Source organism: Canis aureus, chromosome 28, assembly GCF_053574225.1.
Source record: "Canis aureus isolate CA01 chromosome 28, VMU_Caureus_v.1.0, whole genome shotgun sequence".
NCBI lineage: Eukaryota > Metazoa > Chordata > Mammalia > Carnivora > Canidae > Canis > Canis aureus.
The window spans coordinates 6557925-6579568 of NC_135638.1; the positions used below are offsets into that span (position 1 = coordinate 6557925).

The 21644-nt window shown below is 36.4% G+C and overlaps 1 protein-coding gene across 2 annotated transcripts in view; it reads right to left on the reverse strand.

Moving 5' to 3' along the window:
- Positions 1-7322: 7322 nt before the first annotated feature.
- The window catches only part of RIPK2 (receptor interacting serine/threonine kinase 2), a 29131-nt gene continuing 14809 nt past the window's right edge, over positions 7323-21644 (reverse strand). Inside the window, exons 4-11 of one of the 2 annotated variants that reach the window (XM_077876319.1) lie at positions 21317-21474; positions 20364-20413; positions 19393-19554; positions 14580-14665; positions 11256-11345; positions 10511-10604; positions 8741-8896; positions 7323-8140 (exon numbers count right to left, since the gene is read on the reverse strand). In XM_077876319.1, the coding sequence (XP_077732445.1) occupies positions 7803-8140; positions 8741-8896; positions 10511-10604; positions 11256-11345; positions 14580-14665; positions 19393-19554; positions 20364-20413; positions 21317-21474 (1134 nt within the window). In that variant the 3' untranslated portion in view covers positions 7323-7802. The remainder of the gene's footprint in view (positions 8141-8740; positions 8897-10510; positions 10605-11255; positions 11346-14579; positions 14666-19392; positions 19555-20363; positions 20414-21316; positions 21475-21644) is intronic. The other variant, XM_077876320.1, reaches the window with a different exon arrangement.

Here is a 21644-nt window from a genome sequence, read left to right on the forward strand (position 1 = left end):
TCTCCATAAGGAGATTAGCCTCTATCCCGTGGATATTTGGGGACCTTTGAAGATTAAACAGATGTGGCATGATACATTCTGTTTTAGAAAGATGAAAGACGTCTGGCATTGAAGGACTGGGCATTTCCTTACAGTAGTTTAAAACATGCATTAAATCCCATCAATTTAATTTTGAGATCTGGTCCTTTCTACCCACTGCAGCCCAGACATCATCTATGGAACCATCTCTTAAGTGGCGCTTGCTGCGCTAGCTCCCTCCAGTCATTTTTAGTGACTTTCAAACATGTAAACTAAGGACACCATATCAGTTCTCTGCTCGAATTTATCCAATAGCTTCCATTACACATATCATGACATTCAAACTCTTCCCTGAAGTCTTACATGATTCAGGCCTCTTCCTACTGCTGTGGCTTCAGCTCACAGCTCCCTTGTCCTCAGTCATTACCTCCAGAAACATTGGCCTCCCTCATCCTCCTCTTCTTCACCTGGCAGGCTCTTCCTCTTCACTGGGGGAAATCTCTCTCTCAGACTTTGCTTTTTAAAAAAGGATCCTAATCATTTTTTAATCTAAGGTAGATCCTTCTCTTCTAATCCCTCTGAAACCCACTATTCTTTGTTCTTTTTCACAACACGAATGGTTAGTTGATGGGATCCTAGTCACTTAAATAAATTTGTGCAATTCTTGTTTGTGTATTGTCTTCCTCTCCCACTAGAATATAACTCTGTTGAGGAGGCTATTTACCTCTTTCATGGCATCACTACTACCTGACACGTGGGTCAATATTCACTAGTGATTTCTAGAATGGATGGAGAGTAAATTTCCCTGTTACACTCCTTGTCAGGGAGAGGTTTCATCAGCAAGAAGTTAAGAAATCTAACACTGTGGATGTTGCTGTCTGAGGTGTGTGTGTGTGTTTCTTAACAAAATGTGTCCAGGGTGTCAGCCTAGCTACTACTTTTAAACCCTTTCTCCCTCTGCTAGCCTACTAGGAATTTTCTGCAATGTTTTCGGTGAAAAACTTTTATAATCTTAAAGGTAGGTTGGGGCTTTTGGTAGAGATCGTAGGGCTTTTTATGCCTACTGAGAGGAAACTTTCCCCTAAGAAATACTTTGTTCACTACAATTCATCCATATGTATTGCATTTCTTCCATCCTAACACACTATTATTTCTAAAGTTTGAAGAATATTTAAGGGAACATTTTTGAGTACTTGTCACCAAATTGAAGAACCACTATTCCAAAATCTAAGTTTGCCTAGAAGGAAACAAGCACAGGTGTTTCTCTGAGTCTCTGAAAACAGTATTTAGTAGCCTCTAAAATGCTTTTGTACAGACCAGACATGCCATATGAATCCCTGAAAACTCCTTAAACTTCACATTAATGGGAAGCAACTCACAGCAGTAAAAAGGTATAGAAACAGTAAAGAAATAGTAAAGAAAAAGGAATCATTCTTGTTCTTTTGAGAGAAAAATTTTAGTTACAATAGTCAAGATATAGAAAAGATTTAAATGTTCCTCAGTGGATGAATGGATAAAAAAGATGCGAGACACACACACAGAGAATGGGACATCACTCAGCCATGAGAAAGAAGGAAATGCTGCTATTTACGACAATATGGATGGACTTTGAGGGCATCATGCCAGGTGAAATAAGCCAGAAAGAGAAAGAGAAATACTGCATGAGATTACTTATGTGTGGAAGCTAAAAAAGAAAAAAAAAGACTTATGCTCACTCACAGAAACAGACTAGAAAAGTGGTTGCTAGGGGCTGGGGAGCAGGAGAAATAGAAAAAGATTGGTAAGAGGGTACAAACTTTCAACTATCAGTAAGCTCTGAGGATCTAGTGTTAAACATGATGATTATAGCTGACATAACTACATTGTTTAATTGAAATATGCTATGAGACTAGAGCTTACGCTTTCTCACCCCCCTGCCCCCCACCCCCCAGAAAAGGTGAAAAAATAAAGAGAAAAATAAGGTTTGACAGGCAATGCAAAGTACAGTTTCCTCCTGTGGTATGACAAAAATCCAGAGCATGATTTTATCTTAATAAATCCTATCAGAATATAAGATCCACAGGATGAAACTTAATTCTAATTGGTGAAATGCCAGAAAGCAAATCCATATTCCATCCAATCATTTTATGTTCTTTCTAAACAAAGTAGAGTATCTGGTCATTTAAGCTGTACTCTCACTTAACCACATAAATCAATATAGAACCAATTATTTTTTTTCTTTTTGTATTCTTGATGAGGGGAAGAGCCTTCAAACTGAAGTTGAAGAGTACTTGCAGCTCTTTTGTGGGCACTTCCCCATTTGCTCAGTGTCCCAAAATACTGTCATGAAGGAATCCGGAGCTTTGGATGCATTAGCTACTATAAAAAAAAATCTCTAGGTCAGTAGTTGAACAAGAGGTGGGACAGTTTTTGAGAACAAAGTTTCTGGAGGCGCTTGGGTGGCTCAGAGGGTTAAATGTCTGCCTTTGGCTCAGGTCCTGATCCCAGGGTCCTGGGATTCAGCCCTGCATCGGGCTCCCTGCTCGGGGAGGAGTCTTTTCTCTCTCCCTCAAATAAATAAAAATCTTTTTTTTTTTTTTTTTTTTTTTTTTAGAGTAAACAGTTTCTGGGTAGCTATTTTGAGGATGATAGTTTGAACTTTTTCTACATTTTTTTTGTTTGTTTCCATTTCATGGCAACTTCTAGTTTTAAAGATATACCTACTCAAATCTCTCTAAGGGTATTATTTATACCTATTTTAAGGTTGTCTTCTGGTTAGTCTTTAATTTTCTTAGTTTTTTTTTTCCTTTAAATGTTGAATTTGGGTATTCTTTATATAGCTGATATCCTTAAATCATGAGATTTTGGTGGTCACAGTGCCTTGCATCTAGAGTTCATAAGCAAAGCCTGAGCAATACCATACGGTTTCTATGTAAGGTTCCTTTTTAATATATATGTATTAAATATATATATATCAATATATATATATTTTAAGACTTTATTTATTCATGAAAGACTCAGAGATAGGCTGAGACCCAGGCAGAGGGAGAAGCAGGCTCCTCACAGGGAGCCCGATGTGGAACTCAATCCCAGAACTCTGGGACCACGCCCTGAGCCAAAGGCAGATGCTCAACCACTGAGTCACCCAGGCATCCTTCTTTCTAATATTTTAATGTACCGTAACCCAAGCCCCCAACAAAACTGTGCTTACGTTGAAACACACATTTTAGATGAAATAATAAACCAATGCTTTAAAAACTGACCTGGAAATAGAGATATTTTGGTTAAATTTGTAGATTATATAGTCTTTTATGATAATCTGTTAACACTTTAAAAATATTTCAGTTATATTCATTAGTGAGTAGGTGCATGGTTGTACCTAAATAGTGACAATTAGTTAATCTTTGTCAAGTTGAAGGGAGGAGGCCTGTGGCTTTTTGCATACTTTTCCTTGGCCCAGTACCATTCGACATTTTAATTAGTAACTTAGATGAAATTACAAAAGGCAACTTTGTAAATTTGTGGATGAGGAGCTGAGAGACTCCAGATTTAGGAATCAAAACTATCCTGAGTGGCTGGAACTAGGAATGAATTTAGAAAAATTAAGAGGGATTAAGGCATAGTGTCATATATGAGCCAAAAACCCAACTCAACTTTGTGAAAAAGGAGAGATAAGGCAAAACAGCATAGTTAGAAAAGACAGGATTTTTAGCTCATTTTAGTTAAATATCAACTCAGCAATGTCATGTGACTACTAAAAATAGCTCTTAACATATTAATTACAAGGGAGGAGATATCCCAACTGTGCTAATAAGACCTAAATGGATTAGAAGTATCACATGCAGTTATGGGTACCATACTTTAAAATACAGACCATACCTCTTAAATAGCCATTGAAGGAAGAAGGGATTAAGGTATAAAAACAAAAAAGTCATCAGGGACAGAAGAGTTCCCTGGAAATATATAAAAGAGCTGTCATGTGGGGGAGAGAATAGATGGACTCTATCTCAGTGTTTAGAACCAGGAGTGCTGATGAAAATTGAAATAGCACACACACACAAAATTCAATTTTTGAAAACCAGAAAAATCTAGCCTATGCACCATGCCCTAATTATGCCCTAACCAAATCAATCAAAATTTTCTGTGTATTCCTTCTCCGCAGGTTACTTGGCTTCCAATTTTTGAGGTTAGGTTTTATCTTGATGACTTCAGGCTTCTTAAACACCCAGACAACACTTAAAACCTAGGGTCAAATCAAAAAGTGGAAGGATACTGAAGTCATTCAACTGCAAACGGCAGGACCTCTCACAGGTTACTGATATCGAGGTAGAAAAGATAGGACAGAGCTTCTATCATAGATTATCAAAATATTAGTTTGTCCTAAATGATCCTAAAATTATTAGCAAGAAGAAATAGTACAGGTTTATGTCTACATTGGCTCTATGTCATAATTTTTCTCCATGCTGGTATCCTCGGATAGGGAAATAGATTTTTAAATCAATCTAGAGAATGGACAGCACTGTCTAGAGATGAAGAACATTGCTGGGTAGGGATTAGGTTCCCTCATCATCAGTAGACAATTTTTGATTGTGAGATATGTGTCTATTTAATGTCTTTATTTGGGGAATTTGAAGCATAACCAGGCATAATCATTCTTTTCAATCTAGAGATTCATGAATTGTATGACATCAAATTCTAAAAGATAAAGGATGCCTGGGTGACTCAGTCTCCAAATATTGATTTCGGCTCAGGTCATGACCTCAGGGTCATGGGATCAAGTCCCAGGAAGGGCATCGTGCTCAGCAGGGAGCATGCTTGAGCTCTCTCCCTCTGATCCTCCTCCTGAGCAAGTGTGCACACTCCCTCTCATTCTCTCTCTGGGAGAGAGGGAGAGGGAAGAGGGAAAAAGAAGGAAGAGGGAGAGGGAGAGGGAGAGAATAACCAAGGGCACAGACTTATGCGGGGCTCGATCCTGGATCCTGAGATCATGACCTGAGCCAAAATCAAGAGTCCGATGCTTAACCAACTGAGCCACCCAGGCGCCCCTTTAAAATTTTTAAAAGATTAAGAATGAAATTGATAACAAGAGTAAAGACAGCATAATTTTCCAGGAAAAGGATGAGAAGGGACAAGCCAAGCAAAGGAATTTCATTTTTAAAAATAAATCTGGGTCTTTGAAATTGAAAAAAAAAAAAAAAAAAAAAAGATCCAGGGGAAAAGGGGAGAAAAAGCAGGAGATTGGGGACTGGGCTTTCAGAGATGGGAGTTGAGACTGTAGAGAACAGTGAGATGTTTGTGAGGATTGGTAACATCAAAGATGATCGATTCTCCTGTTCTCCCAATTGGCTGTAAGTTTTCCTCATATATTAGGAAATTAAGTATTTGACTGGGGTGGGGAGGGTGAGCAGAGAATTACAGACCTGATGAAACCAGCTCTCGCTGCTGGCTACTGCCACCACCACATCCAGTCCTTCATAGTGATGCCAACTTCGTTAGCCTAACTTCCAGCAAATCAAGTCTTGCTTCTTGTCTCATTCCCACATCAGCTCTGTCTTATGCTGTCATAATTTGAGTGTTTGCCCCCTTTTAAAGTACTTTAAAAAGCTGAGTGGTAGATTCAATCTACTAATCTGATTATCATATTTAAGTGATCTTTCTAAAATGCAAAACGTGGCTAAAACTGTTTTGGGGATTCAAGTGAATGCGAAAAAAAAAAATTCAAATTTCCTAATCAAACCTCAGTTCGGAGACTGTATATCCTGAACAGACATAAGGAACACAGATCTGTGAACCTAAAGGGAAATTATTTTATGTGTAATTCTCCTGCATTTCTTCAAACAGAGTCGTGAGCTTTAGCACAGATAATGGCCTGGATGGTTTGTTAAAACAGATTTCTGATCCTTATTATCCGAGATTGATCCGGGTTTGAGGTAGGGGCCACAAATTTACATTTCTCACAAGCTACGGGCGATGCTAATGCAGCTGCTCTGTGGAGTACACTTGTGGGTAATATTCTTTTAAAATATACTGCAAAGAACGCCACTTTCAGATTATTTAGTACCAGCTTGTTAAAATAGATAATTATAGATTAAGTCCCCTCCTTGAGTGACTGAATCTTAATGTCATCCTACTACTTCTGATTGCTGTCATACTCCCATATCGTAGTACAATTTAGTATTTCTCACTATCTTTCTGTTTGAATATTATGAAATGAAACTTTATATATTACAAATACAAAACTAGTACCGCTTGTCATATGGAGGTCATTTTCAAATAAAATGCAATAAAAAAAAAACTACAAAATTCTGGCTAAATACGGTTTCTTAAGTTCTGAGCCTGAAGTCTATTTTTCTTAACAAGGGGGATTAAAAGAACACCGCACAATTGTGACATTCTCCTTTACTTATTTAAAAAGGCTCAAAGAAGAACTGAAAAGAATTTCCTGTTTGACTTAAATGTTATTTGGTGCTGTGTCTATGTACTACCTAAAACGATCCCATCTTCTCAACTTATTTCCCAAATTAAATCTTTATCCTAACACTTTAAAAATAAGAGATATGATAACTCGTATACTTAATTGGTTTCTATTTTTCCCTACTAATTTCCATATTTCTCAGAGACATAGTAATGAGGCACCACGGGTTAATGTCAAGCTCCAAATGGAGATTAAAATACTAAATATTTTAATAAAATATATAATTGCCCCCATGCTTTCTGGTCATTTTTACTCTTCTTCTTTTTTCATACGGTGGGTCTGGTCCTTCTTGAAAGTCTGTACTTTCAAATTTATCCTGCATCACGGTTTTTGATGACATTACTAATAAACATTTTCAGAAGAGCAATTATGCCTTGTAAGTTTTCATTTAGTGACATAAACCAAAACAAACCAAAACAAAACAAACAAAAAAAACCCCACTTCACATTGTATCATTATTGTTTTGGCTAAACTTGAACAAGTTAAAAAAATAAAAAAGCAGCCTTGATACTATGCAGCAGTTAAAAAGAATGAGTTAGATTTATACATGACCTGGAAGGCTGTGCATGATGTACTATTAAGTGCAAAAATTAGGTTGTAGTATGATGTATTGTAATAATATTAACGAAAAACCCTTTCCCAAATGAGCATATACATGTCAGTAGGAAGAAGGGTATAGAAGGATAAATATTGTGCTGTTAGTTTTAGTCACCTTGGTTGCTAGCTGAGGTTAGAAATGAGGGCAGAAACATATGTTGAAAGATTTTTTTCTTCATCTCCTTTGTATCATTTGACCTTTGAAACTTTTTTTTTTTTTTTTAAGAATTCAATGAAGAAGATTTAAAAAATGTAATCTGGATAACACAGTTTAATGCATAACCTTTTGGAGAGGATTTGAACCTGGCACTCTATGTTAGAAATGGTGCGCTAACTCTAATTTGAGTATAAAGGTTAAAGTTCCAAAAGCCAAACTGTATCTTTGACAAGTAATAAATCATCCACAAGGAAAGTGAATATGAAAATGGCTTCCATGAGCAATGCATGACACCTCAAGGCATTGTGATATATGAGAACTATTACATTTAAAAAATAATTTCAATTAACCAAGGAGACAAAACAATGGAACCATGTAGCAAAACACAAACTTTCCAATATATTAATTTAAAAACATACTATAATGTTATGGAAGAAGACTAATATTTACCTGAAGAAGAAACTTCAATTAAAACTTCTAATATTCATGTGGATTTTATAAAAACGACATGATAAAGGCAACAGAAATATAAAATAACCTCTTATAGAAAGACTTTTCTTCTTGAAAAAGAGTCACTTATAAGTTTTTATTTTGAAATGAATTTAAAGGTTGTGATCGAGAAACCACAAGTATTTCCGGGTAAGGCTGAAGACCCATTTGCTTGTTATCTTTCAACTTTTGTACTATAATTCTGGCAAATTCTTCTCCTTGGATGTCACTGGTGTCCAGTAACTGTCTGACTTTTGAGGTCCTTGTAGGTTTAGTACTAACGAGTTCATAGTCCTCCTTCATGATCAAGTCCCTGGACAGGAGAGCATCTAGCGACTGGTTAAGGCAGGCTTCTGTCATCTGGCTCACAATGTCTTCCCTTTTACTCTGGATCCACTGCTGGGCTATGCCAGGCTGTAATCGCTCTGCAGAAGAGCAAAGGATAACAAAGCAGTTGAGGACAGCTCTATGGCTATGAGTAAAACTGGATAAAAAAGAAATAATGAGGAGTAAAACCTAACTTTCTGTGATTATGCTAATAGGGAATACAGGAATTGGGGGATGCTGTTAATTTTTGGGAAACACTCAGATATTTGGGTTATCTCTTCTTTTCCCTTCAGTTCCCTTCCCAGAAAAAGTCCTTTTATATGTTTATAAATCCATGGGGGTAAAAACCCAATCTATATTATACATAGAGATGAGCACTGGGTGTTATTCTGTATGTTGGCAAATTGAGCACCAATAAAAAATAAATTTATTATTAAAAACAAAAACAAAAAACTTTACTTTTAGTAACATACTAAGTCACACCTCCCTCCCTAGATAGATGTTCATGGAATACCATGTGGGCCTATTATCACATGTCAGCACTCATATCTTCTAGGATTGCAAGTGCTTTCCTATTTAAGAAGGTATGTGTTTATTGTGTTGAAGAAATAAAGATGAATAAAACTAACTGTGTGGGAAATCTACTGAGCGTACAGTTGTAAGGTAAAGAGCATCATTTACAAGTGTTAAATATTTACCTGTGTTTCCCTCAGCTGAGAATGGATTTATTACTGTTAACGCGCATGGGGTGGTCTTGTGATCACAAAACGTCCACTTCTGAGCTGCAGAGATGTTACTATTGCAACTGTGATTTACTGGATAGTGACACACCGGAGAAAAGTCTTGAGTTTTTCCTACAAAACACAACATCTTCATTAGGGGTAGAAGAGTCCTTAGCTATTCCTATTAGCTAAAATATCAACATCCTGGTCATACGAAAAATAGTATTGTCTTTAAATTTTCAGTTATTAAAGCTGGTTCATAAATCTAGTTCTAAAGGCAAATACATCTTAGAGCAAAAGAGGGTTTATAATCAATGTTTTTACCTCATGTCTATGTTTGTTGTATGTGAATCATAAATCATTGGATTTTACTTCTTCACATGATCCCTAATGTTTTCTGTGTCTTCTTCCTCCTTCTGTACTTTAAATGTGTCCTCTAAATCTATTTATGATGTGTGCCTTCCTATACTCATTTGGTATAATCCTATTCAACCTCAGGGCCCCAGATACCAGCTTTCTTCCCAAATCTACGTAATTAAATGCTCTATCTTCATTGAGCCTTAGCCTGACGTTTTCAAAAGTCCACTGGACATCAACCTTATATGCGCTAAGAACCTCAGATTTGGCAAAAAAAATTAAAAACTTGATTATTTAACTCTAAAACCTCTTTCATCACCTATTTTTGTTAACAGCACCAATATTCTCCCAGTCGCCAGGCTTGACAACTTGTTCAGCTTTTTTTTTTTTTCTCTTCCTTCCTACAAGTAGAAGGCTATGAAGTCCTTCAGTGTGTCCTCTATAACATCTCTTTCATCCTTTCTCCCTTCTTGTACTCTGAATCAGGGCTCAGAATCTCTCCTGTGTACTACAGTAACAGACCAACAGTCTACTAATTGGCTTCCCCACCTCCATTCTCTTTTTCCTTCCAAAATAGTCTACATATTCCAGCTAGGATGAATCTTTCTATAAAGCAAAACAACATTTATCATGTCACACCCTTGCTCAAATATTTGCAATAGTTGCTCCCTACCCACATGAAAAAGCCCAAATAGCTCAGCCTAGTGTTAGAACTTAGGATGATAGGACTCCACCTATTGATCTTTTACCTCCTTTCATTCATCCTCTTTACCAGCTAAATCCAACTACTCACTTGCATCTGTGGCTCTATGTTGTTCCTTTTGCCTGGAATGCCCATCTTTATAACTATAGGTCCAACCTTCTGTCAGAAACAATTTCTTCAGGATGACAACATGGTGGAGTGACATGAAAATATTTATCAAAAGACCTGGCTTCAAGTCTTGGATTTGCCAGCTACTAACTATGTGATCCAGGAAGTCTTGATCTTAAAAATCTGTAAAATGAGGAATATCTCCCTCACAAAGTTGTTGTGAAATACTTTGTAAAAAATATCACTTTTCCAGTGTATTACCACAGCTCTACATCCATAGCTCTTATAGTCTCTATCGTCGCTGTCTATCTCATACCATGGTTACTTAGAAACATTTCTCTTATCTTAAAAGGTATATTTTTATATATCTTTTCACAGAGCCTAAGACAATGTCTTCAATATTTTAATGTATTTTTAGAACATCCCACTATTATTTTCTCATCTTTAGATTCTGACACTTCTAAAAAATGAGTTATGACTACAGATCAAAGACATGTTCCATGCAAACATAACTGCTTAATATGGAAAAAAAAGAAAAAGAAAACTTGCAAGTAATACTGATTGAAAAATTTACGTACTAGATAAAAAATTATTATCTTGAGGAGCTGACAGGGATTCCGAGGCTCCAGTAGAAACACTATTTTCATGGGGCTGAGAGGATCCACACGATTCCTAAAGTAAATAGAAGATAAATGATTCAGGTGAATAGAAAATCATTTTCAAAGTTACAGAGTTTCTAAATAGTTCTTGCTTTTGGTTTATTATAAAAAAAGAATAAAAAACGGTTACAACTTACACCTTACAAAATTAAAGAAACATACATGTAAAATAACAAGTCTTATATATTCTTGGGAGAAATTATTAATTTGAAATACGAATGAGTGCTACTAAGGAAATCTCTCCTTGTAGCTAGCCATGCAAATGGCATTTTTCCCTTCATTAATCACTGTAAGAGGTAAGGACAAAGTTGTATTATAGCTAGTTTACATCTATGTAAGGCGGCATAAACATAATGGTAAAAATGTAATCAATGATTTGCCTGTGGACCACACTGGAACACCATTCGTTATATGAAATAATGACAATGGCAAACAAAGAAGCAAGGACTATGTATGACTCAATGAGATAAACAGTGGCGTGAGAAATAGGAGTGCTGGATTTGGGAATGGAGATTACCATGGGCTACCTAATGAATCCTAAAATCTCTTCCTGGCTTTAGCTTCCCACATATACAGGAAGAAGGAATTAAGACTAAATGAGTTTTCGTATTCTTCTCACATTTTGAGTTTATCAACTTTTTTTTTTTTTTTTTTTTTTTTTTACCTCCTGTGGTCCATGAGTAACAGGTATGTTCAGAGAAGACTCCATTTCCTTCTTGTCACATAAGTGAAGAGTGCTCAAAGCACTCTGTAACTGGAATGAATGCATACAAGTTCTTTAGTTGGAAGGGATTAGGAAATTATATGAGTAAAGTACAATCTACTTAACATACTTTATATGCTTATAAAAAAATCAGTGGAAAGTAAAGTTAAATCATTTGAGGCTATAATATATAATGTAAAGGTAGAAACAGTATAGGAGTAGTAACTTTTGAGAAACAGACTTTGAATCCCATTTCTCATTAGTTGGTTACCTTGAGCAAATTTATCTTTAAACATGCTGGACTGTTTTAGAGATTAAGTGAGATAATGAATATATAGTATCTGATACAAGCTAAGTACTTAATAAATTTCATTTGTGTAAGTATATGTGTCTATCAAAATTATGAAGCATTTACTCTATTTTAGGTACTGTGCTGGCAAGTTATAGCACAGTATAGATAAGAAACTGAGGGATGGAGTAAATAAAGGATACAGGGTATCCTAATGGAATAGATAAGAAACTGAGGGATGGAGTAAGTAAAGGATACAGGGTATCCTAATGGAACTATGGGGACCATGTAGCCAATCAGGTTGGTTTAGAATCCCAGGATACCTAACTGTTGGATTTTAGGCATGAGACTTACTCTCAGTTTACTCATTTGCAAACTAGAAATAAGAATACCTATTTTGCAGGATTACTTCAGGGAGAATTATAAACAAAAAAGTTCTAAGATTACTTAGCAATCATTCAGTAAATGCTAGCTATTAGGCAGATGATTTATTTATATGCTACACTTTTGTATTAAAATCATTTAGTGATTTACCCTGTCTCTATACGCCAGTTGGATTAGCTGCCATCACTAGTGAGTGATTTAAAAAACAAACCTGTCAGTGTGCTTTTCTTCTCTAAACCAACATAATGTCAACGTAACTTTAGAACTTTAGAAATTGGTGGGCGCTACATTCAGGCCTCCATTATTCATACTTATGACTGTTTGCTTCATTACATGAGTAAGGTATTTTAGGAGGAAAAAAATACTATTCATCTGTATATATAATCTACCCAGCATAGTACTTTGTACGAAGCAGTCCAATGAAGATTTATTAAATACATTCTTTTAAAAAGATTTTATTTATTTATTCATGAGATACACAGAGAGAGGCAGAGACACAGGCAGAGGGAGAAGCAGGCTCCATGCAGGGAGCCCGATGCAGGACTCGATGCCAGGACCCCGGGGTCACACCCTGGGCCCAAGGCGGATGCTCAACCACTGAGCCACCCAGGCATCCCTGTTAAATATATTTTTACATGAACCTATTGAATTATTCTTTGGATATAACTCTGTTATAGAAGGTTTTTCTGTGCTTTTATATTTATTGAAACATTTTCTGATAATGCAATATCCTTGAGTTAGCAACATCATTTTTCATAACTGATGTTATGATAATTCAAATTATTTATGAACGAGTAAGTCAACCCCAAGAAAGAAATGAAATAGAATATTAAGGAAAAACTTCTTTTGGTTCAGTTTTTACTACTTAAGATGTAGGAAATGCTGTCTGTAAAAACACGAATTATGGGACATGGTTCAAAGAATTGAAAAAAATGTAGGAACCTCAAAAAAAAAAAGAAAAAAACCATATCACTGTAACTGGTGGTGGTAATTTTCAGAAATTTCTCCCTCCCTCTCCCCTTCCCTCCCTCACTGCCGCTCCCCCTCTTTCTAAGACTTTATTTATTAGAGAGAGAGAGAGAGAGAGAGCGCGCGCGCGCGTGCGCGCGCGCGCACAAGTGGGGGGGTGGGTAAAAACAGAAGGAAAAGAGAAGCAGGCTCCCGCTGAGCAGAGAGCCCCGCTCAATCCCACAACACTCAATCCCACAATTTAGAGATCACAACCTGGGCCCAAGGAAGACATTTACCTGAATGAGCCAACAGGCATCCTGGTTTTCAGAAACTTGATTTTATTTAAAAAGCCTAAATTTCTTCTAAAAATTACCAGTTGTTAAATATAGATCCTAATGTTTCAGTTGTTCAGTTGTTTGGGGAACAAAAAAAAAAAAACTGGAATAGTTCTCTTCCATTTTATGAACAAATTCTTCTATTCACATTTGCTTGGCAGAAGAAGAGACAGTTGTAAGGAGAGAAAAGAGAACTGAACAGATAAAGCAAAAAAAAAAAAAAAATTACAGAAGTTTGTAGCTACTAAGAAGTAGAGAGGCTGCAATGTTCTAGAAAAGACTGTACCTACTCAGAAGCAGGGAGGTCCAGTTAAAAGTTATCAAAATAATTAAAACACAGTTCTTCTTTAGTTTCTCAGAAAACAGGCACTAATACTACCATCATCAATTTTTAGTTTTGCTAAAGGTAGTTGTTTTCTTCATGTATTTCCCTTTCAAACTAACGGTTTTGGCAAAAGGTTCAGCAAACCACGAGAGGCAATCAATGTCATTTAATAATACATAAATTATAGACTATGCTTAATTCACAACTCAAGACTTTGGTTAATAATTGATTATTTTTATTATATCTCAGATGCAATTTAATGACACTCAGCAAGTGCTCAACTATGCTTACTTTGTCCCTAAAGGGCCGTAGTTGCTTTTTAAACAAATTTTGACAGTATTAAGAAAATTGTGCAGTAATAGGTCCCTTCAATTGTTATGATCTACAAAAGCCAGAATGAGTAAATAAGACAATTGTTCTAAGTAATTCGTATCAACTGTCTTTGATTTCTGTAACATGGAGTGTCTGAATGGGAAAACAGAACAAAATAAAATAAAGCATTAAAAGAATACACATTTGGCCTCAATTATTAATACAACTCTATAGCTTAACTTGGCAATAAATCTTTAAAAACCCAAAAACTTTGGTTAAAAAGAAGTGTAAGAACCCAGACTTCTATTACTCCATATATACTGAAACTTTAGCTTAAGAAATATAGGTTAAAAAAAAAAAAAGAACTATAGGTTAAAAAGCCTTAGTGATTTAGGGCATTCACTATACATAACTGGCATTCATTACACATTTTAAACTTACATTTGATATATGGGAGTTCTGGAAATGCCTTTGAAATCAGGAAGTGGCCATTTCAAAGACATGGAAAAGCTTTTTGGTGAGAGAAAACAGTATTCATAGTCTCTGTTAAGCTCTATCACCCTAATACTGTAGAGCTGATATTTGTGAAAAGCATATAGAAGAAAACTAAATTAAACAAGCTGAAAATCTCCATGAATAATATAGAATTGTTTTAAGTTCAATTTCCACTATTTTATTTAGTAATTTACCTTTGTTTTCTTTAGTTGAATAACAGCTTCAAGAAAAGTTATCTCTTCAAATGTCCTGAGAACTGGTTCAAGTTGTATTAAACATTCTAAATAAGGAAAAAAAAATTATATGCGTTCAGATTGCTCTAATCATTAAATTGCAAAAATGTAAATGCTAATATTTCACTGATAAGGCTCTACGTCAATTTTTCCCCAAAATGATGATATTCAACCCTCTTAAGAGCCTTTATTATATGCATATAGATAGAAATACATATCCTGAAATACACCTGAGAATCTAAAAATAAACCCTTATAGTTATGGTCAATTGCTTTTTGACAAAGTTGCTGAGGCAATTCAATAGGAACGGGATCATCTTTTCAACAAATGGTGCTAGGACAGCTGGATATCCACATGAAAAAAGACAAATTTAGACTCTTACCTCACACCGTACATAGAATTAACTTGAAATGGATCATGCGCTTAAATGTAAACATAGGAGAAATTCTTCATGACCTTGGGTTAGGCAAATAATTTTTAGATATGATACTAAGAACAGGATCCAAAAAGAATTTTGATAAATGTACTTCAAAAAAATTGAAAACCTTTGCATTTCAAAAAGCTGTTAAGAAAAATGAAGATAAGCCCCAGACTGGGATAACATTTTTTACATATCACGTATCTGCTAAAGGACTTCTACGTAGAATATATAACAATAATAGGACAACCCATTTGAAAATGGGAATGTAAGATATGATGAGCCATTTTGGAAAATATCTGAGAGTTCTTAAAAATCAAAGATAAATTTGCCACACAACCCAGCACTTCAACTCATAGGTAGCAATCTAAGAGAAATGAAAGTGTATGTTCACACAAAGACTTGCATATAAACAGCCATAGCCATAGTAGCATTATTCATAATAGCCAACAAATAGAAAAAAGCATAATTACGACTACTATAATAATATATAAAATTATTGCTGAAAGCAGAGACCATGGCTCCAGATATAAAACTGAGGATCGCTAACATATGGATGGTATATAAAGCCATAGTCTGGAGTGGATTACCTAGGTCGTGAGTATAGGTAGTACATAGATAGTAAAGGGCTCAGTTTCACGGAGGGAACAGTCATGTCTAATCTTCTGAGAAGCCAAGAAAGATGAGCAGAATTTTCTAACATTGCCATCTTTGGTAATGCCAACAATGTAGCTTTAGTGAGATACGCAAACAGAAGACTGATGTTAAGTTTGTTAAAAACTGAATGAGAGGGAAAGAAGCAGAGACGACAACGGTGGACAATTCCTACAAGGTGTTTAGATTTGAATGGGAGCCCAAAAATGAGGTGGTTACCTGACATATGATGGAGTCGAGATTTTTTTTTCCTGTAAAGATAGGAGATAGTAAAGGAATATGTATGACAGCTGAATGATCCAGCAGACAGGCTGGGATGGGCACTGCAGGGAGTAGAGCAAGAATATAAAGGAACAGAAGCTGGAGACGGTTTGGGGATGGTACCCAGAGCACAAGTGATACATTTACATTTATGTAAGTATATGGACACTTCTTTCCCATAAAAAGTGAAAGAGATCTCGCTTCCCTGTAAAAGAGAGAAGGCAGGAAAGATGGATACAAGCACAACTAAGATGGTAGATGCGGTAGTGGAACTATGAGGTAGTGGTACTCTCTCATGGTTTTTAATTTCTCAATGTCGTGTGAGAAGAGGTGATCAGCTCAAAGATGGAGCATGGGATGGGGTGCAGGAGGTTTAAGGAGGGAGGCTAAGATATTACCCCTGTCTTTTCCTTCTAAGCTCAGAATCCATCGAGAAAAGACCTAGAATAATGATGATGATCAAAGTATCAATCTTTATTACTGGGAAAGATAATTGGGAGGATTTACCTTTAGATCTGTAGCCAATGGGCTTGGAAAGAGTTCACAGCTTTACTCAGCCACAAGCCTCATCTACTTCCACATGGGGGAGCAGTAAATGCAGGCATCCTTTAGACAGGCTGACTTCTAAAAGAAGGAAAAAAACTGAGAAGGGACCAGATAAGCATGCTCAGTTTTTTTCCAAAATTAATAAATGAAGTAATTCTGTGGAAGGGTGCTGAGGGTCATGTAGAAGCTGGAAATGTTCTTCCTATACTTTCCTTCTTGGGGACTGAAATAGAATTTCACCGTCACTTTGGGAACATAAAGAATAGGCCTTACGTGTCTCCTACAATAGTACAAGATGATCAACAGATAGAAGGAAGCAATTCTCAAACTTTTAGGTCTCGGGAGTCTTCAAAATTATTGACTAGCCCAAATAGCTTTGGTATATGTGGGTCATATCTATTGATATTTACTATGTTACAAATTAAAACTGAGAAAAATTTAAAACATCAGAGTATATGAGAACACATTCTATTATTTGTTGGAGCAATAAAACCATCATACCTCTAGCCTCTGGAAAAATCCACTATGTACTCATGAGAGAGAATTTAAAAACATAATCTTGGTATTTATTATTATTATTTTTAAAGATTTTATTTCTTTATTCATGAGAGATGCAGAGAGAGAGAGAAGAGGCACAGACAGAGGGAGAAGCAGGCTCCTCGAGGGGAGCCCAATGGGGACAGAACTCGATCCCAGGACCCCAGGATCACACCCTGAGCCGAAGGCAGACGCTCAACCGCTAGCCACCCAGGCGTCCCAATATTTATTATTTTGAAAACAGTTCTGATTTTGTGACTTCTTCTCAAAGTCTCAGAAACCAACAACCCCAGGGGTCCTTGTACCACACCTTTAGAACAGCTGATCTGTGAGAATGGAGTAGTAGATGTGTTTGAGAAGCATCACAGAATTTTTTTTTTAAGATTTTATTTATGTATTCATGAGAGGCACAGAGAGAGAGAGAGGGGCAGAGACACAGGCAGAGGGAGAAGCAGGCTCCATGCTGGGAACCCGACGTGGGACCCGATCCCGGGTCTCCAGGATCACGCCCTGGGCTGAAGGCAGCGCTAAACCGCTGAGTCACCGGGGCTGCCCAAGCATTACAGAATTTTTAAGTAGTGTTTAGTGTTCAGTTTTGGCAATCAGTAGATTTTAAAGAGTTTATTTGAGAGAAAGAGAACATGCATGAGGAAGAGGAGGGGAAGGAGGAGAAGCAGACTCCTCACTGAGCAGGGAGCCCGACATGCTGGGCTTGATCCCAGGACCCGGGGATCATGACCTGATTCCAGGACCCCAGGATCGTGACCTGAGCCGAAGGCAGATGCTTATAACACTTAACCCACTGAGCCACTGCCCTGACCATTACTTTAAAGAGAAAACCAATAAATAACTCCCACTTCTGGCCAAGATGGAGCAACAGGGTTTTATCTGCCACTCTGCCTAAAACAATTAAAAAAGCTAAAAAAAAACAAAACAACATGACACAATGGGTTTCAAGATCCTAGATACCAGGCAACAAAGGACAGCGATCACTGAGAGACAGGACACAAATCAGGTGAGCCTTATGATTTCACAAGCTTTCTGTGCTGAGAGAGTTTCTAGCTGCAGCTTAAGAGGGAAGTGAGGCGAGGCTTCACTTCTCACTTGAGTGGAAACTTGATTGAAGAGATGGGGCTGAGAGTCTGGGTAGACCAAAGCAGACAGAGTGCACAGGGCAGTACCAGAGAGAGGAGAGGAACAGAGAGAGAGCTCTGCCACGTGCAGAAGGCTCCTGTAAGTATTCAGCAGTGCTGATCAATGCAGGGTGAATCAGGCAGCCAAAAGTCTTTAAAGGACAACAGGGAAAAACCAGGAAGTCTGTAGAGAGGTCCTGCCTAACCGTATGGTTTTGCAAAGGAGCTAGGATTTTTAGAGAATGGAAAAGAAAAGGAGTATCTGGAAGTGGCACTGGGGCAAAGGAGATATAAACCCTCCCACGTAGCTCTGGGAAATAAATAAAACTTGAATCCATTTACAAGCAACTTTTCAGTTTTTAAACATAGTACTGATGTGCGCTGGACACAGATTTTGAATGAAAAATATATTTCACTGCTTTTTCAGTTAGAAAGAGGATTCCCAGTCTGTGGCTTATCTTTTCACTTTTTTCTTTTTTAAAGATTTTATTTGTTTATTCACGAGAGACGCAGAGAGAGGCAGAGACATAGGCAGAGGGAAAAGGAGGCTCTCTGCGTGGATCCTGATGTGGGACTCGATCCCGGGACCCCGGAATCACACCCTGAGCCACCCAGGCGTCTCATCTTTTCACTTTTTCTTAATATCATCTTTTGAAGTACAAAAATTTTCAGTTTTTTTTTAATGCCCAATTCTATTTTTTTCATGGATCTTATTTCTGATGTCATACATAAGAGCTCTTTGCTTAACATAAGGTCATAAAAACTTTCACCTAGGTTTACATTTAGATGATGATCCGTTTTACCTCTGAAATAAATCTTAATTCTATCTAATTTTTCTATCTAGGATTACCACCTTAGTTAGTAAATTGTGAAAGTCTCTTACCTGGTCTCTGCTTCCACTCCTGCCCTTAAGTCAATTTTCCACATACCAACAAGAGTGATCTCTCCAAAACTTAAATTAGGTCATGTCACTTCCATATAAAACACACTTTAACAATGATCCATTGTAGTTGGAATAAATTTCTAATCTTTTTATGATGGCTATCCTGGCTCTCCTTATCTCTCCAATCTCATCTCATAAAATAAAAACAGCAACTGAATTTTTAAAAAAAGGAACTTTAAGCTTGCCATCTAACTTGTGTAATTTTTCAAGAAATATCTTATTCATAGTATATTCACTATTTTTTTTTAATTCAAAAGGTCCTGAATAAAACTGTATACTCACTTAAGAAAGATGGTCTTTCATCTGGATTTTGTGCCCATCCACTTTCTATTAGAGAGATCATAAGTGCTCGATGAGGTATATCAAGTGGCAAACTTTCTTCATTAGTGTTTGGTCGATGTCCTTGTGATACACTATACATGATCTGCAAAGGATTGGTGACTTCTGTCAAAACAAATATATTTCATTCATTAGAAATATATTATGATTCAATATATTACTTAAATATATTCTAAAGTCAACCAAATGAAAATGAGGGAAACTTAAAATCTTAGGAGTAATGTATTGCCCCTAAGATTTTAAGAGAGATCTCTCTCTCTCTCTCTCTCTCTCTCTAGCCTCACCTCACCTAATTAATTTTAAGCTTGGTCATATTTCTGATTTGGTCAATGGGCTATGAATAGAAAAGACCTTAGTAGAAATGAGTGGAACCTCGCATAGCCAAGAGTGGCCACTCACACCTACTGTGAATGAGAAATATATATTTATTTTGTAAGCTACTAAGATTATAAGGTTGTTACACAGCAAGCTGACCCATATAATCCTCAAAATAAAGAAATGGACAATGTTATCAGAAAACTTAAAAATTCTTCTTCAATGTTTGCTGGCTGTTATGGAAGAAGCACTAACTAAATTTTCTAATTAAGAGTTTTAGAGCCTGAATGAATCTTAAAAATAAAAGTTCAAAATTTTCATTTTGCAAATAAAACAATGAAGACCCAAGAGATTTAGTGGCTTGATCACAGAGGTAAGTACCGTCAGAACAAGTACTAGACTCTACGTATTTCTGACCCTTAATTCAGTATAATTTTCAATATACAGTGGATTCAGAATTGATAAATTGTTTTCATAGCGTGTTTTCCAAAAAGTGAATGGTAGGCAAATTTGAAATAAGATAGGCTTTATTTATATAGTACTGGATGCGGCCTACCAACATGAAGTCATCTAGAATGAGGATATGAAAGTACACTTACCTTCAAAAGGCTGTTTTCTGGATAAGACTTCCCATGTGATCACTGCATAGCTGTTTAAGATAAAAATATTACATACAAGACATTATAAACTGACGATGCATAATAAACTAAAACAGCACTGATTTTAAAAGTTGACTGTGGGGGATCCCTGGGTGGCGCAGCGGTTTGGCGCCTGCCTTTGGCCCAGGGCGCGATCCTGGAGACCCGGGATCGAGTCCCACATCGGGCTCCCGGTGCATGGAGCCTGCTTCTCCCTCTGCCTTTGTCTCTGGCGCTCTCTCTCTCTCTGTCTCTCAGTCTTTCATGAATAAATAAATAAATAAAATCTTTAAAAAAAAAAAAAAAAAAAAAAGTTGACTGTGGAGATATCATTTTTGCAAGTGATAAGGTAGTGAAATGCTATATAAAGAATCACCATAGACAACCAAGATGATGACTATTTACATACAGTTTTGTTTTAAAAGGGAATTAATCCAATTTGAAAAATTAGCAAATTACTGTAATAAAAATTTGAAGTTCTAGACAAGGATAATGGGATGATTCTTTAATGACCTCTACACAATTCTATTATTCACACAAAATAAAAAGCAATAAAAAAAAGATGGCCTCATGTAGCTCTAGTCTATTGACTTTTTTTTTTTCTGGTCTAAGTACTGTCTCCTTGGTAGTGTTAACTGTTAACCACAGTTTCCCTCCCTCCTCCCTCCATGTCAAATAAGAAAAAAACCTTTTAGTACTATATTATAAATTGACAGGACAAGATACACTTTAAAGATGCCTTCCTTTCAGCTACTTTTACATCACTGAAAAAAATTTAATTTGAAAAATATTAACCACTGTGGCCTCTATTTTTATCACACTTATGAGACATAGACTAAAAATCACACTTTAAAATTCAGCTTCAAAATTCTGATTAATATTGTTTTTAGACAAGCCAAAGTAATATATTATACCTATATATATCATGCTTGACACTGGCCCTTGATTTTTGTCCAGGTTCATAGTTCTCAGGTGGCATATAGATAATTGTCCCTCCTTCTGGTGAAGATTTACTAGTTCGTGATTGTGAGAGGGACATCGTACGCCATTTTGATAAACCAAAATCTGCGATCTGTAAGGGAAAAAGAGTAAATAATTGAATTTAAACCTTTTTTTTTTTTCTTTAAAAAAACCAAGAACTGACTCTGTTTGTATTCATTGTATTCAGGTATGAGAGCAGAAAAAAGTTCTATATTAATGTTTTATTTCTACATATTGTATCAGTTTCTTAATAAATTAAAT